Here is an 18,600-nt window from a genome sequence, read left to right on the forward strand (position 1 = left end):
CCTACCCCACAGCATAGGTTTTGTCTCTTAAAAAAAAATCCCAGAATTCTTAGGGAAAGATGTTGTTTCACACTCCCTAAGGCTAAATTTTCTGTTCAGTGAAGTATCAAGTTCCAAATAGGAATACACAAAGTTGGTCACCATAGAGACAGACCCAGAGCATTCTGGGATGGTGGACACCAAGGCATGGGGACTGTGGCATTAATGACGAGTCCTGAGAAGACACTTGCTCAGGTAACCAGACAGGGATATGTTCGAGCCATTCATCAAGCATCTTTTGAGCCTCCCGGGCACTAAGCTACATGCCATGTGGGCTTACAGAAGACACTGTCACTGCCTCCAGCAAACTAGCACGCAGTTGATAAACCGAAGCAGGGCAAACTAGAGACACGATCTCTGAGCAACTATTACTATACAGTGACGGCCATTCAACTCTCTAAGGGACCAAAGGCGAGGAGAACCAACTCGAATTGAAAACAGAAGTCAAAATCTTCATTAAGAAAGTAAGAGTGGAGATAGGGCCTGAGAGATGGACCACATTGGGGTCTGCAACTTGAAACGTCTTGAGATGACGATGCAGGCACCTATGAGAAGAAATCCCATCAGGTAGAAGTAGAGTCTCATCGCCAAGAGGTTTCAACCGGCACAGTTTGCTGAGTGTGATTTATGGTAGAGCTTGCTTTTTCAGATCCCTTTGACTATGTACAGAAGTAATGTGCCATTTTTTTTTAAAACCAGCTTTCCGGCACTGGGGAGACATGTTTCTGCCGTAGAAGTGACTCCTTCGTCTCAAGGGCTGACACACTGGCCTCCCCATCCCACCTCAGCTTCCTTCCGTGGAATACCTTGCATTTCCCATCTAACGTGTAGGCCAGGGGGTGGGATTTCACCAGCAGACGTTTGGGGAGCCCTGGGGGAGCCGCAGAGTGTGTGAGACGCGGTTCAATGTTGGGCTCTGTCATTCTCCTCCACCAAGCTTTCCCCTGAAGACCCTGTGAATCACCTGTCCTGTACCCAAAATCAGAAGCAGCCAAGGAATGCATGTAGCACCATTGCAGAACTAAGAAACTCTGTGCTCCAGAATGTCCTACATCTGATGGTGCTGGAGTGGGATCAGGTGAAGGGTGAGCGCCAAAATTTAAGTCCCCTCAGATATTTGAGTATTTGCTTGCATCTAACTGAAGTCTGATGTGCCCTTTCCTAAAGGTAATTTAGGCAACTACCTGTTCACATGTCGCTCCCACAAAGAAGCCAAAACACATTTTCTTCAGTCAAAAGTTCTAACATCCCGATTCTTATACCACTGGGGACACCGAAAGCTGGGGGCGGGAACGCAGAAGGCAATGCCACCAGGGGAACGCATGGGGGAAGCTGTGGAGAGTTTTCCCAAACCGAGGAAAAGACCCGCAGAACCTCAGAGCTTTCCCCAGACTCCAGGTAGATAACGATCCTTTCTTCACTTGGACTCTGCTTTGCTTTATGACCAGGTAATGGACACAACCATTGACCAGAGAGCCCCTAAGTCACCTCGATTTTATTATGTGCATTAGAACTGTTGCTCGGTAGCGCAGCAACTTTCAAATGGTGGGGAGACGTGAGACCCCTCCAACAGCTGGGGCAGCTCTCAGACGGAGAGATCTGAACTAAGGAAACCTGCAGGCAGCTGGGGCTGTATTAAATTTTTACCATTTGGAGTTAATTTAAACTCTCGTTTCTCTCTCTCCAATGGGTGTGAGAGAAACATTCAACAATTTTTATTTAAGGAAAATAGATGGTGGTGCCATTAAAAGTTTTATATAAGAGCTGAGGGTTTAAAAAAAAAATCCTAAGGGGTTGTTGGATAGATCCTGGCCCTGCTCCAAGACATGAGTAGCCCTGCCCTTTGCTCTCACGTCGTTTCGTCAAATCGAGTAATAGCTAACGCCCAGCTGGGAGGACGAGGTGTCTTTGTTAGTGATGTTAATTTCCCATCGTTCTCTGGGGTTGTGGCACCCGGTACACTGCAATACAGACACAACGCTCCTGGAGTTCTCTAGTTCCTCCCGGAGATCAGCCAGATCAGATCATGTGGGCAGATCAGTTCCTTGGCTTTTCTCATAGACCTGCCTAGTACAGCCTCTCCAAGCCCGGACCCTTCCTCTCTGCCCCTCTGAGTTCCCTCAAGATACCTAGTAGTCTACCAGCCCATCCCGGGCATGTGGGCAACCAGAACCGAGTCACCTCTAACCCAGAAATGATTTCTCTGACACTAGAAAGGCTCATCTGTGGAGGCCTAGAAAGGCATGCCTTGAGCAGGGTCCCCTCCCTGGCATCACTGCACAAATGGAGAATGATTGTGTTGGTCCGTCTAATTGAAAAAAGGAAGCCATTGGAGGGGTGAACTTGAGACACCCAGAAGTCTCTCAGAAAACACAGTAAATTGCAGCTGAGAAACATGTTAAATCTAAGAAAGTGCTGCGTTGGAAAGATGGCATCCATTAAAAATGATCTGGAGATGGGACACATGTCCAGGCTGCCAAGGCCAAAGTGACCTGGTATTCAGGCCAGCACCCTCTCCCCCCCCTTCCATCCCGAGGCAAAACACCCCTGTGGTGGTCTTTCAGAAATAAGTCATTTTGAAGGCAAACAGCTGCTAGGCTTCCTTGCCACAAGCAAAAGACCTGTTGGCATTACACACGATGCCATGGTAACCTCTGAAAGCACTTACTATTATTTATAGTGGTGGGCCTCGTGCACATCTCAGCACAGGGCTGACTTTCTACAGGCAACAGGGAGACACCATGTCAGACAGGGTCCTACTTTCTGCAGGCCAATCCTGTGAAGACCACACACAAGTAGATCTCTGTCATGAGAACCACTCACATACTCTCCTGTATCTCTTCCCTAGATGAAAGCCAACTAGCGTGTGAAACTGTTGTGGGAGATTATATCTGAGTTGTTCCCACTGTATCTCCAGCACTTAAGCTGCACAGGAGGTGTAAACAGGAGCATCAAAGTCTAGGCCAGCCTGGGCCAAAATTCAAAATCATATTCAAAAAACTAACTAAAGCAGAAAGGACTGGCGACGTGGCTCAAGTGGTAGTGTGCTCGCCTAGCAAGTGTGAGGCGCTGAGTTCAAACACCCCAAAACACTTGAGCTGAATCTATTCAGACTTGGGGAATCCATTTAATATAATGATTTGTGTCTTGTTCCATTGTTTTTTGGAAAAAGTTCAGATTATGCCAGTCTTGAGAGAGGAAGGGAGGGCTTTCTTGAATTCATGATTGTATTAGAAGCATTTGCAGTTCTATTTTGCAGATTAAAATTTCCATAAAAGAATCATTTAGCTGGGTGCCCATGGCTCGCCTAGCACTCAAGATGCTGAGGACTACAGTTCAAAGCCAGTTCAGGAAAGAAAGTCTGTGAGATTCTTACCTCTAATTAATAACACACACACACACACACACACACACACACACACACACACACACACACACACACACACACACACACACACACACACACACACACACACACACACACACACACACACACACACACACACACACACACACACACACACACCAGAAGTGTGGCTCAAAAGCTAGAGCACTAGCCTTGTGCAAAAAGCTCAGAGACAGTACCCAGGCCCTGAGTTCAAGTTCCAGGACCAGCAAAATAATAATAATAATACATAGTAATAATAATAATACTCCTTTATATTAAACGTGTTTGATCATATAACCAAAGTAGTAAATGAAAGTAATTGTGTCTGTGATTTAAAAATGATTGTTCTTTTCATTCGGAATTACATACTTTTGGTGTGATGGAAATTTCTGGAATCAGGTGGTGGTGACAGTAGGCTAAAAGCCACCGACTTGTACACTTTAAAGTGGCTTTTAAATGGTGGGTTGTATGGTACACAAATTAATTTTACCTCATTCTAGAAAAATGTGAAAGAAAATTGTTAATAAACACTGGTTTTAGTCTAAAAATAGTGCAAGCCTAAGATCTACAGCCTTTCCTTATATTTCCCTTTGTCTTTGAAAAAGTCAGGTATGTCCTGGGATGAGAAGCCGAGATCACTCAGAGTCAGCAAGGCAAACCCTTGAGCAGTGAACATCTCGAATAGAAGGGAAGAACTGGAGAAGTAGAGGCCAGCGTGCCTACATTTGCTTTACAAACCTATTTCTAAAATTTGGGAGAGATAAAATGAGAATACATTCTTCTAGAAACCCTTCACATTTGTTAGAACCTTTTCTAGTCTAACCTGCTTTGAAGATGGTGAGGGAAAAGAGGGGACGAAAAGAACCCAAGCGGCCTGCTCCTTTCCCTTGCCCATGTTTCTTCTAGGAGTGAAATTAGCTTCCATTTTCAATGTGGCACTTTGGGAATTCTAATTTCACTCTTAGGCTGTGGGCGTGGTTCAAGGGGTTAGAGCACTTGCCTACCAAGAGGCAAGATCCTGAGTTCAAATCCCAGTCCTGCCCAAAAGATTCCTTTCTGGGCTACAGTCATTTTGCTGGCATTGAAGATAGGACATTCTCCTGGGAACAACATTGCTGCTCAGTTCCCAAGCTTCATTGCAGCTTTGTTTGTCTTTCTATCAATCAGCAAAGGAAAGGCCTCCATACAGGGAGAGGGCTCACCTGGGGCCTGGTAAGAATGGTGAATATGCCTATACATATACCAAAAAGTGTCCTGGTCACAGCAAGATTGCTCGATAGCCATGATATAGCAAAGATAAATTAGCTAATAATTAATTAAAGGTTTGGGCTGGGAAGGTGGCTCAGTGGTAGAGTGCTTGCCTTGCATGCATGAGGCCCTGGGTTCAATTCCTCAGCACCACATAAGCAAAAAGAAAAAAAGCCGGAAGTGGCGCTGTGGCTCAAGTGGTAGAGCGCTAGCCTTGAGCTGAAGCGCCCAGGCCCAGAGTTCAGGCCCCACGACCGGACCCCCCCAAAAAAAATAATTAAAGGATTTTTTTCCAGAATAATTCTCATGGGTATGATGTGTGCTTCTTCCTTCCTCCCACCCTTCCCCTCCCTCCCTCCCTCTCTCCTTTCCTTTTTTTCCTCTCTCCCTCCTTTCCTTCCCTTCTTTCTTTCTTCCTTTCTTTTTCCTCCAGTGGGTAGGAAGTGAACCAAGGCCCCTCTATACTAGTTAGGTTTTCTACCACTGAACCCCATCCCCAGTCCTCTGTTAGCCACTGAGTAGCTCTGTTCCAAGTCCCTCTCAGACTGTGACCTCACTACAAAAGGTCTTTTAAGACACCTAATTGGTGGCGTATAAAATGGACAACATTTCAAGCATTGGGGGACTGAAGGCATGGTTCAAGTGGTAGAGCACCTTTCCCAGCAAGCATGCTTGAGAGAGCAAGACAGAGACAGAGACAGGGACAGAGAGAGAAGAATAAAGAAAGAAGAAAGGAAACAAAGAGACGAAGGAAGGAAGGAAGGAAAGGAGAGAGGGAGGGAGGGAGGGAGGGAGGGAGGGAGGGAGGGAGGGAGGGAGGGAGGGAATTGTTTAGCAGAAGTTCACATATGCAGAAGTTCAGGAGGGCGGCAGTCAGCCTGGCCCAGTAGCTGCAACGCAACACATCCCCCACCCATGATGGGGAGAGGAAGCTGACGCTGTCCTCCCCACAGCTGGCTTCAGGTGCCTGGAGCGTGTGGACTAGCCATCCCCATCTCCTACCCTGCTCTGAGGGCTGTCTCTAAGTCTCAAGCCTAAGGAGCATTGCTTAACCCACTTTTCATCTTTCTGTGGAGAATGGCCTCCAGGCCCCGCGTGTGGCTGGGGGTGGCACATTCCCAGGTGGTGCGTGCAGTCTGGGTCCTTCAAAGCAGAGGAGAAGTGAGCCACGCCGGGCTGCACCCTCTCCCGTCTCCAGCCCAACACGCCTTGCTTGGTGCGGTGTTTTTGTTTTTGTTTTTTATTAGCTCCTCAGTGCATCGGTGGCCAGGGTGATAAAATTGGTGGCAGATTTAACTGCCGGGCAGCTGGGTCACTGTCCCATGGGTCTGGTTGTCACACTGAGGTCTTAAAGTGGCCACGGCTGCTGGGGCTGCAGCTTCCGCAGGCCGGGAGGGAGAGCACTGAATAGTTAATCGTGAGATGGGAAGGCAGAGGCTGTTGCTTACCAAAAAAAAAAAAAAAAAAAAAAACAGACAAGCAGCTTTGAAAAATCCCAAGGTGGCTGAATATCAAGAACCCGGCTCCTGCTGTGGGCAGCTGCGTGTGCCCGGCAGCCTGAGGGCTTAAAATCCACTCTCCAGCATAGGTTGGTGCTCTTCCCGGGGGCTTTAGCAATAGAAGCAGAAAACCTAAACACTACAAAACGAAGAAGCCCTCCGCCCCATCGGAGCCCAGCCAGGGTGGAGGTAACCTGGACCAGTTACCTTTTGCATTGCTGGCTGGATGGGTACGTGGGGGGAGGAGGGGGAGGAGAGAAAAGATAAGAACAAGAGTAAGAATGGTAAAACCAGATGACTTATTTAATAGTCATGGCGTCTTACCTGAAACCGTCTCATGTCCCTGGGGTTTCCCGCTGTTTTCAAACAATTCTGATTGCACTTGAGGAAAAATTTTAAAAAGAATCTGCGAAGAGAAAGCAGCATGTTAACTTTATGGTTTTACCCACCCCCCCAGTAAACATTTCGTAAGGGCGACGCTCATCTGCACTGGATTAGGTCTGGTTTGGAACGTGATTGTATTTCAGGTGTGGGGAATGTCACCCAGCCTTCGTCTGGGAGGGACCCGGACGCCCCTGTGCCAGCCGCCAAGTTGGATGTTTTCGATCACCAGCCTTTTCCATCCCCGTGGGGGGAGCTGCAAACTAGGCTCTGGTTTGTAAGCCAGTGTCTGAGTTTCTGCAGCATTCACCCTGCAAAGAGACATCAGATACGCCAGTGACCCCTGCTGTTCAGGGGGTTTTAAAATGGGAGGAAATAACCCAGAATCCCAGTCCCCCCACACCCCTGGCTGATCCCTGCTCTCCTCAGACCACATACACCAGCACACTCACACCTGAAATTGGTCTGACCATGCCTTCCAATGAATCCAAACTCAGAAAACGGCAGGCTACCATTCCAAGACTCAGTCTGCTATACACATAATTAATAACAAGTGTGAATGTCCTTCCAGACCATGAAGGAATTATCCAGGAAAAAAAAACCCACAACAACAAAAAACCCCACTAATGCACAAAGGTACACATGATCATGGTGTGAGGTTATCATCTGTAAGACAGACTTTGGGAGCTCATGTTCTCATCAATGATCTGTGTGATTTTGAAAACCAGGCCCCAGGAAGCAGACAACCATATCGGCCAAGAAAAATGACCCAAGTGGTCTGTGGAGAAATTTACTTAGTTCCCGTTTTGAAATTTTGTTTTAAAAATACAATAAGTTTTTTTTTCATTTATTTCACTTGCAGAGTCCTTTCCCTTAAAAAAAAAAATCTAGCTTTTGCAGTGTTCAAGTCCCAGGTGAGCTGGGCCTATTTCCCTTCCAGTTTCTATGACAACGAAATTTTACCGCAGTCCCAAAGTCCCTTCAGAACTCTCACACCATGCCTTGAATTAGAACTTTAAAGGAAAAGATATACATTTTCTCCAGGATTTACCAACAACAATGAAAAAGAAGTACAAATCAACAATGCTTCCTTAAAAAAAAAATCTGTTTTTAAAGCATTAGTTGTGGAAATGCTCTCACCATTGACCTTCTGTGTATTTTTATTTTTAACAATCACACAAAAGGATTCAAGAGCCTCCAATTAACTGAATGTATCACTTACCAAAAAAAAAAAAAAAACTGATGAGAAGGTAAACAATAAGCAACGATAGAGAAGGGAAACTGACTCAGGTACCTCTGTCTCAAAGCTCTTTTATCCTTTGTTTGCTAAAATTATTTGGCAACACACCTCTACCCTGATCTGTGAATAAGGTTGAGTGTGAACTTGGAAGTCACAGCCACATATTTTTTTTAATTGCTTTCTAATGTCTATGGTTCGTTTCTATCTTGTGATCTTTTAGGGGGTGGGAGAGACAGGGCACAGAAGGAAATGGGCAGCATTGATTTTGTGCAGTGTATACATTCAAAGCCTGCTGCAGAATTCAAGAGTACAGCGACATGTCGGCCCATGGTCTCTGAAGTTAGAAAGGAGGACTCAAACATTTTGTTTCTAAAAGGAGCGCCTTTCCTCTATCCAGTCCTATAGGATTCCACTTTGCCACTCCCAAGGCTGGGAGATGCTCGCAGGAGATGCTGAAACCTCGTCTTTTCTCTTGGACCCTCTTTCCAAACAATAGCCGCCCCCCACCACCACCACCATCACCATATTTCCCCTCTAACACCCTCAAAAGCAGTTTCCCCTACCAAAGCCTCAGTGTTTGTTTTCGTTTACTCCTTGGTCTCTGGAACGTTTGCCCGAACTGGACTGGTTTACGAATCGTTGGTGTGGGTTCTCCTTCCCGTTGCCCCCCCGCCCCCCCCCCCCCGAGCCTAAGATTTCTGCTGAAAACATTGGTGTTCAGGAAAGCATTCTTAGGTGAATGGTGTGGCCTGGAGGAGAGTGCAAAAGAGATAAATGTTCACCTCGGATCAAACTGATTTAGGGAAACACAGAGCCTGGTGAGAGGCTTTATTCATTTTAAATTAGGATCCTTCACAGCTCTCTGGATGGAAAACACACAGTGTTGACTCTTTTCACTTATTTCAGGGCTGAGTTTGTAACCTACACAGACCCCTGCACAACCTACTCAGACTCCCTGCACACCAAGGGTTTAGCATCTGGCTCCCAATGCGGGGTAAAAAGGAGGGAGGTCGAGGGGCGTGGGCCATCTTTACATTATAATACAATACCTAATAAATTATAACAACATAACATACAACTGCTACTTCTAAATAGCTACCACCATAAATTGTAGCTTGGATTATATATACACATATATAAGTATATATGTATATATACATGTACATATATACACACATGTGAATATGTACACATACATGTGCATGTGCGTGTATGTGCATGTATACTATATATATATATATATATATATATATATATATATATATATATATATATATATATAAAGATGAATGAAGAGACATTTTGGAGCTTGCCGACATGCCACTTCTGACTTTCTCTGGGTCCTGTCCACCATTCACCCGTGTGGCCTCCACGCCACCGTGTGCTGGGTCTTGGTGAGAAGCCCTTCCCCGCCTACCCCATCTTTTAGCCACAGGCTAACGTGCAAGGAACAAATTCTCTCCGAATCCCCTGGGTCTGGATCCCTCCAAAGCTGGAGCTGCCTGGAAAATGTCAGCGCTCTCCACTCCGAAACAGAAAACCAAAATGAATTACAAGATTCAGACCAAATGTGCAGATTTCTCATCAAGATGGGAAATCTTTCCACTTTTTGCAAACAACAGTGACAACATAAATATTACAAGCACTTAGCAGGCTGCAGTGGGTGGGGCTTCGAACTGCATTCCTGAGGCGTGAGCCCTAAACCAGGGAGGTTTATCCTTGTTTTATGGGTAAGGAGGAATGGAAAGGTGGGGTCAAAATGTGAACCCCAACCAACCCACACATTCCTGTAGGTCCCCAGGTCACGGAGGCGGTGTCATGTACCAAAGGCATTCCTTTACAGCAAAACTATGCATTCACATGCTCTAGTCCAGGCCGGCCAACCACTACCGATGTAACCAAATCACCCCACATCTCTGGCCTCAGCTTCTTCAGTGGTTAAAGGAAGAGTCTGATTGAGTTCTCTCTAGACTTCCTTCCAACATCAAGATACCATGACCATAGCTGGGCAATGGTGGCTCATACCTGGGCGCTGGTGAAATCCTACCTATTCACGAGACTGGGGACGGTGGTTCAAAGCCAGCCTGGGCAGCAAAGTCAATAAGACTCATCTAATTAACCAGCAAAAAGCCAGAAGTAAACTGTGGCTCAAGTGATAAAGTACCACCTTTGAGTGAAAAAAAAATTAAGGGACAGTTCCCTGGTCCTGAGTTCAAGCCCCAGTACTGGCTAGCGCGCGCGCGTGCGCGTGCGCGCGCGCGCACACGCGCACACACACACACACACACACACACACACACACACACACACACACACACACACACACACGAGATTGCAAAGGAAAATGGATAGAACTGACAGCCTTCCAGAAAGGAATATTTAGGGGAACAACCTCTGAAGATACAAAGACTAGAACTTGCTGGAAGGAGAGGTGATGTAAGGGACAGGTCAAATACACCCAGACAAGGATGTGGAAGGCAAGTGTCGGGAGGGAGATGGCTGGTTGACGTCCCTCTGGGCCAGTGGGCTCCCAAAGATAAGGGGCACGTGGCTAGGCAAAATCCACCTTTCCGTGAGGATCCCTTTGGGACTTCTACTGCATGGGGTGTAGGAAGACCATAGGTCAAGGCCATTTCTATCCCTGCTGGCCATTTAGGGGACTCAACAGCTGAATACTGCAAAGGATACAGAGGAGAGGAAACACTGGCAGGTTACATTCCAGCGTATTCCTGCTACCGACCAATCCTTATCCTCAGAGGATGCATTCCAAGGCTCCAAACTCTCTGAACTCTAGGCTTTTTCTTATATATACACATCTACAATAAAGTTTAATTTATAAGCTAGGATGAGATTCACAATACCTATTAGTAAACAACAACAATTATGACAATACATTGCAATAACAGTAATGAATGATTGATTTCTGGAACTTTCCATTCAACACTTCTGGACTGCAGTTGACTTTGAGTAACTAAAAGCTTAGGAAAGGGAGCTGGTGGATGAGGGGCCCATGCTCTGGGCTCGGCATGCGTGACCTCATGGAGTTCTCGTGACAACCTTGTGAGTGACACGTCACTTGCTAGAACTGGAGAGGGTGGTCAGCAATGCCCCAGGAGCACAGGACTGGAGACTGGGCCTTGCCAGCCCCCAGTGCACCTGGCATTCTATGTCCTATGCCAACACTACCAGGATGGTCACACAACTCTTGAGTACACGTCAGTCCACTGAAGTGCATGCTTTGAATGAATGGACAAGCCTTCTGGTATGCAAACCGTATCTCATCAAAGCCACTGATGGTGTTTGTTTACAAGAAACAGTCTTAAGAGTGAAGGAAGAAAATGAGGAAGGAACAAGAAAAACAGAGGAGTCTGGCTTCTGAAAAAAGCTAAAATAAACTGGGTGCTGGTAGCTCCCACCTGTAATCCCAGCTATTCAGGGGGATGCGATCTGAGGATCAAAGTTTGAAGCCAGCCTGGGCAGGAAAGCCCCAGAAAGTCTTATTTCCAGTTGGCCACAAAGAGTCAGAAGTGGAACTGTGGCTGCAGTAGTAAAGTGCTAACCTTAAACAAAAAAAGCTCAGGGATAGCACCCAGGCTCTGAGCTGAAGTCCCACAGATGCAAAACAAAACAAAAGAAAACATCTGGTTAGAGATAGTCATAACAGTACATATTTCACATTGAAATTCTCTGCTGTTTCATGTGCTAGTGGGTCATGCCTGTTTACCTGAGCCACTCGAGGCTGAGATCTGAGGCTCATGGTTCAAAGTCAGCCTGGGCAGAAAAGTCCGTGAAACTCTTATCCCCAGTTAAACAGCAAAAAGCCAGAAGTGGAGGTGTGGCTCAAGTGGTAACATGCCAGCCTTAAGCTAAAAAGCCAAGCAAAAGCTTGAGGCCCTGAGTTCAAACCCCAATCCCAGCATATGGAAAAAAGGAGAAAAAAAAAGAAAAAGAGAACAAATTTCTGCTCAATTCATGCACATACTCATTGCTCAGTACACAGTACATGGAACCCAGCGTGAAGTTCAGGAAGAGTGACAGAGCACCTGCGTTTGTGGTACACATAACCAAATTATCCTAGAGCCAGACATGGACCTGTCCAATGAAGCTACAGATTCCCTGACTCTATGGATCCCAGCAGCTCTTGCATCCCAAACCTCTCTCCCTCCACTCCTAGTATCTGGGAACCATTCTTTACTGTTGAAGAACATGATGAAAGTCTCACATGCTTACTGCATGTCCTGCTTCCATCTTGAATAGAAACTGACTTGCACATTACTGTACAATTCGTATTCAGAGTGAAGGTCCAGTAGTAGAGGCCTGAATTGAGAAGTCACCGGGTGGGGGGAGGGGTTACCAGCCGATATTCCCCTGGAAATATGTGTAACAATCTGCCACAAAACCCAGCACCACACCCTTCAGGATTTACAGAAGAAACTATCAACCTTGTCTCCAACTTTAGCAGCAAGATCTAATCCCTTCTTAATAATTTTAACATAAAATAAAAATCTTCAGGTGAACACTGTAGATGGCATCAAAGGGTTTATTTTCTCCCTCCCAGGAAATGATTGGACAAGATTGCCCATAGAAGAATTGTGAACTTAGTGCTACTAACAGCTATCTTTGTCCAGAGCCTTATTCCAAGTAAACTAAGGTGTCAAATATTTTCCCCCTCGAAACTTAAGGTTCCCTACTTTCAAACTTATTCTAGAAACAACTTCCATGATGTGGCTGCCTCTTCCAGACTGCAGCTCCCATTGTACCTGACACTCACCAGGACCCCAGAGCTGGGATGCGCAATGTGGACCCATTTATCTGCCCTGATGGTCACGTGAGTAATTTGGACCTCTAAAGGCTGAGACAAATATCCCGTAGCTCTCACCTCACAAATCACGTAGGTGCTTAGAGGTCTGTGTCCATTGATTTTTGAGGAAGACACCTTTTATCTGGATTAGCTGCTAAACCTCCGTTTTTTTAAGAGGCCAATAAATTGAAATGCAATTGACTTTCACTGCTCATGTGTGCTTCAAAAAAGAAGACATCCCTTCTCCCTTAAAGTGCTCTCCAGTTATTTCAGCTTTGAAATGTGGAGATCAGCTATTCTAAGTCACAGAATGACATTTGGAAAGAAAAAAAAAAAGGAAGAGGGAGGCATTTCCCTCTTCTTCAAGGACTTCTTCAGAAATACGCATGCTTTAAATCATTGTCCAGGCTCTAACATCAGAGAGAGACGCCATGTTGGATGTACAGAAGCCCTGGCACAATGTCTCTCTCTGGAAGTGCCCTCATGGCCCTCCCTCTGCCTTCAGTGTTGGGACTGGCTTCCACTAGTGCCCAGTGGAGAACACAACAATGCTCTAGCTTATCTGGTTCTTAACTGGAGTCTCCTCTTGGACCGTCCTACAGCAGAAGCAGCACAATGTCTTTCCCCAAAAGCTTCCCAGAGATACCCACGCCAAGCAGGAGCTTGGAGGAAGGACAGGGAAGCGGCAGCCAGACATGGTGTGAAGATGAAGATTGAAGAATGAAAGGATAGAAAAGGCCCTAAAGCTTTAAGGGTCTTATGAGAACTCTGCGTAGAGCCCATCAGGATGAGAAGTCTCTGGAAAGCCAAGCTCCCAATGGGCTCTTGCTACCTCTGAAAGCAACATGACCATGACACCATGGTCTGCTGTTGTTGTTGTTGTTGTTTAGCAAGATGGCGGCTGCAGCATGGAAGTCCAAGAAGACCCATGTGGGATGTAGGGGGAGATAATTTGATGGACTGGCTTAGGCATCTTACAGTTTTGGTATCTTCCAATTTGGGTATCTACGGTAGGTCCTAGAAGCAATTCCCTGTGGATACCAAGGGATGACTGCACTCATTTTTTATAATGTTCCATCTTTTCCAGCTATTAAGCAACTCCTTGAACTATATAGAGAAATCTATGGACAGACAGGCAAAGATTCTCTAATCCCTTCAGAAATTCCTAAGGAAGGGATGGATTACCACTAAAAGTGGTTGGCTGGTGCTCTCCCACTTGAGCCTCCACTTCTGGCTTTTTAGTGGTCAAGTGGAGAGAAGAGTCTCATGGACTTTTCTGCTCAGACTGGCATGGAGCCTCAATCGTCAGATCTCAGCCACCTGAGTATCTAGGATTATAGGCATGAGCCACTGGCAGGCAGCTTATAAGAACTTTTTAAGCAGAAAATGTTCTTGCTTCCTCCTACACTCAACTGCCCAAACTCCTTTTGGCTAAAAGACTAGGGTGACAATTATAATAATCATTGACAATAATCTAAACTCACTAATTTCATATTATTTCCCACACGTGATTTCATTTAACCCACCAACTCTTAAGGGTGGGTGCATTAATATACCCATTTTACAGAGGAGATGAAAAAATGCCTTAAAATTAGATTATCTGGAAAATTCAAGAAGGGCCAAATTCAGTGGCTCTTCACCTATAATCCTATCTAACTGAAAGGCAGAGATCAGTAGGACTGAAGTTTGAAGACAGTCAGTCTGGGCAAAAGTTAGTGAGATTCCATCTCAATTTACAAGCTGGTTGTAAAGGTTCACACTTGTGATCTCAGCTATCTGGGAGGGATAGGTAGTAAGACTGTGGTGTGAAGCTGGTCCTGGGCAAAACAGTGAAACAATATCCAAAACAAAAAACAAAAAAGGGCTAGAGGCATGGTTTAAGTGGGAGAGCACCTATCTAGTAAGTGCAAGGTCCTGAGTTCAAACTCCAGTGCCACTAGAAGGAAAAAGAAAGCTTGTCTCTGTGGCAAGAACTTGGCCAAGCTTCCATTGAAGACGAGGTGGAAGCCATGGCCGAATGGCCGTTCACTACAGACAAGCAGTCACAACCCTGCCTCCTCTTCCTCTGGAAATGGATGCACAGTCAGTCTTTATGCAGCAAAACAAGCAAACAATCAGAAATGTCTATCATTCTTATCAGGGATGGTGTGCTGTAGCAATGCTACTTGAAAGTGCAAAGGAAAATAAACAAGTCTACCAGATGTTCAGAAAGCAAGACTTCTCAAGATCACCAATGGTCCAACGATGGCTCTGCCCAAGGAGCTGCAACTGGTGACAAAACAACAACAACAACAACAAACAAACAAACAACAACAAATCCAGAAGGCTGATGAAGTGCATAAGGAAGATTTCGGCTCTATTTGTCCTAAGAATAAGACAAGAAGCCAGAGCTGTAACATAAGAAGTTAAAGTCATTCTTGGAAAACATGTTTTGAGAATCAAATCACCGCAGCTAAATTTTGAAAGCATTACTCCAGGGATGCATGATTGTTTTTGATGATGGAGATTTTTTACATAGACCAGAAAGCCAATTCCTCTGGCAGCAAATATTTTCAGTTTTATCTGTGGCCACTAATTGGAATGCCCCTACCATTTCCATAAGACTTCAAGCAATTCTTATGACGATTACTATTACTTAAATGTTTATCTTAAAAATGGGGGCCCTGCTGGGCACTGGTGGATCACGCCTGTAATCCTAGGTACTAAGGAGGCTGAGATCTGAGGATCACAGTTCAAAGCTATCCCGGGCAGGAAACTTGGTGAGACTCTTATCTCCAATAAACCACCAGAAAATGGGAAAGTGGCGCTGTGGATCAAGTGGTAGAGCACTCGCTTTGAGCTGAAGAGCTGAGGGACAGCACCCAGGCCCAGAGTTCAAGCCCCATGACCACCACCAACAACAAAAATGGGGGCCCTCCTGGGGCCAGTAGTGAGAGGCAGGTCATCCTGCAAACTCTAGGGATGGCGGCTAAGCTTGGAGCATGCAGCATCACTTTTTGCTAGACATACTCGTGCCTAGCTCTATCTTAGAACTATGCACTCTCCAAATTATTCAAGATGAGTTGACACAAGTTGATATTGGATCCTCTCTGTGAACTGGGGTTCTCTCTACAATAAGATGTATCTTCCTTAAAGAACTTCCTTAAATAGTCAAAGAAAAAATTCTTTGACAAGATAGTAAAAGGAAAAGAAAGAAAAAAAGTATTAAAAGAAAAATAAGACAACATACATAATTAATCCAGTCCAACAGATTGTAGGGGGAAACAAGACCACAATAAAGCAAGATGGTGGGTCTAAGTCCTCGATGCTGTTTGCAGTGAACTCTGGCCAGCCAAAGATTTCCGAGCTCCAAGCACAATATGCCGGCTCCTAGCTGGCAACCGGCCCTGTGGAAACATTTCCTAGCCCATCTTCTTTCCAGCGACAAGCTCCTGGAAGTGGCATTTCAGCTTGGCAATAGATCCTCAGTCCCTAAACATGCTGCCCCCTCCAGGAGGATATGTTGTGTTCACTTAGACACCAGAAGGGGGTATGTCCCTCATGGTGCAGATCAGACTCTACTGATAGACTCCATTTCAAAGCCATCTCCTGATTTCTTCTGAAGTGAGTGTCTCCCTCCATTCGGTGGCTGAGCTGAGCTGCCAGAGCTAGGGGCCACTTTGATGTTTTAGTTCTTTCTGACCAGGAATACTCTCCAGTTTCCGAGGGTCTGGCCTTCTGCTGTATTTTAATTTCTTTTTTCTTCTCTATTCAGAAACATCTTCACTCTCCTGAATTTCATTACTTGGCACCAAGTGGCTCACAGGGAGCAAAATCTCTAAGGAAAAGTCCTTGTTTTTTTGCAGTCAGATGAAAAAAATCTGACACCATTAATGAAAATAATAATTGAACTCTTTGGGCCTGAATTGGAAGGGAACGCAACGCTAAGTGCATGTTTGTAATTCTAATTGTTCTTCTAAAATGTCTTCCGAGGGCTCTTGGCAAAGAACACAGATTTATCTTTTCTTTTCTTTTCTTTTTTTTTCCTGCAAACTCAGGTCTTCTCTGCCCTGTCTCTTCCTTCCCATCTATACCCCAAAACTGAATCACATTACACACTGCCTTCTGAAAAGCTCCTCTTTCAGGGAGGCAGAAGCATACAAATCTAGTCTCCTTTCTGGTACCATGATTTCTTGGGTGAAGGGGAGAAATGAAGTTATTAGTCAGACATCAGCTTAACGGTTCTCTCCGTCCTGTTCCCCTCACTACCCTCCCCTTCCCCACAAAGCCCATCTCTGCTAGGCTGAGCAGTGAACACCAATTACTGCAAGGGCCCTTTGCTGCTGCCTGGTCCGCTGGTTTTACTGTTTTGCCAGATGGTTGAGGCCAATGTGCAAAACTCTCCACCCTACCGTTAATTCATAACTCGGTAATAACTTTCCCACGACTCCGGGAAATTGAAATGAAGTGCAAATGTGAATATTTGGAAAGGGAATCAAGGTTGGACAACTATTTTACACCTGCCAGAATCGATAACAGTGAGACAAAAAGATAACGCTATTTCCACAGGCTGCAGCCAGTGCTACTTTCCCAGAACGGAAGAGACATGACTGAACGTGCAATGTTGGAGAGAATGGGGAACAAAGTCCAGAGTCTGGGCTCCACCTGGCATCGCCTTCTCTCTGCAGACTGCAGTGCACTCCTAGCGCACCTCTGAGGTCACTCACGAATGACCTTGAGCCCGAACATCTAGGTAACGTTATATTTTTTAGGACTGATTCCTAGCTTAGCAGATGTGAGTGCATTCTCTTGCTAAGACAGGACACCATCCAATGTTTGTTAGCATCATTAAACTAAAACTGACTTTTCACCTGCTCCCATACCATATGCAGCTGCAAATTTTTAAATTAAACTATGAAGCCATGCATAAATTTACATATATTACGGACTAGCCTCTCCATTTAACATGCAAATGTACTCCAATGTTTCAGAACACCTTCTGTCGCTAATTAATTTGCTGAATTATAATTAGACTAATCCTGCATAATTAATAAGCACAGATTTTTTTTTAATTTGTAAGCAGCTTGAGGAGATCATTCACTTCCTTCTATAAACTGCTAAGTAAGTGTTAAAAAAATCTGGAAAGAACATGTGTGAAAAGGTATGTTTGATGTCGCGTACAAACGCAAACTTGCATGGAAGACACAGGAGGAAGAATGGATAAAGGTACATTGTCTGAAGACAACATTCAAACAATCAAAAACAAAAAGGAAAAAAAATCCTATCTAGAGAATGGGGACTAATTCTCCCTTTGTCTCCTTGTCTATAGTGTTTTATTCTTTGCCTTCTATCCGTCGGATCTTCCAAGATCACAGAGGCAGGAAAGGATTAAAGTAACCGTATGTTGTATTAGCAGAGATAATGATATTAACACTCCACTGTATATCAAAACACTCAGTGCATGCTGGGTGCTTATAAGCCCCTTTGATGGTATTTGGAATCATTTTCATTTTGGCTGCCAAAAACACCCGAGATCCATCTAGTGGAAACAATTAAGTTCCATTAGTACTGTATCCATTCGGTAATGATTACAATGAAGGGTCCCTCTTTAATGCGAGAGAGTAGAGTCGCAAAGAAAAACATGCGTCTGTGCACTGGAAAATGTGTAAAACTATTGAGTTTGACAACCAAGCATGAAGCTTCATTCTGATAAAGTGAGATCGGGAGAGCTTGAAGTGTAGGCAGATGACGTGTTCAGAAATCCCACACAGGGTGAGACCGTGGAAGGCCAAGGCCAGCTTGCCCATCAGGCAAGTTGAGAAACATTTATGGGAAGACAACATGCTTATTGGCGAGGGGAGAACCTGTAGAACCTTCAGCCAGAAGGAGAAAATCACTTTAGAGGAAACCCAGAGCTCCTTGACTGCCCATCAGTGAAACTCTAATACCAGTGACCGAAAGATGAGCAGACCAGAAGGAGGGAGCCACTTGAAATACGCCTGGCTTTCCAGAACTGCGATTTAAT

The 18,600-nt window shown here is 45.2% G+C and overlaps 1 protein-coding gene across 1 annotated transcript in view; it reads right to left on the reverse strand.

Annotated features, from left to right (window-relative positions):
• The window catches only part of Ebf2 (EBF transcription factor 2), a 184,015-nt gene that overhangs the window by 44,426 nt on the left and 120,989 nt on the right, over positions 1-18,600 (reverse strand). Inside the window, exon 7 of the mRNA XM_070016691.1 lies at positions 6,499-6,580. Coding sequence (XP_069872792.1) covers positions 6,499-6,580 — 82 coding nt within the window. The remainder of the gene's footprint in view (positions 1-6,498; positions 6,581-18,600) is intronic.

This window comes from Dipodomys merriami, unplaced genomic scaffold (assembly GCF_024711535.1).
Source record: "Dipodomys merriami isolate MVZ:Mamm:240054 unplaced genomic scaffold, mDipMer1.0.p SCAF_12, whole genome shotgun sequence".
Classification (NCBI taxonomy): Eukaryota; Metazoa; Chordata; class Mammalia; order Rodentia; family Heteromyidae; genus Dipodomys; species Dipodomys merriami.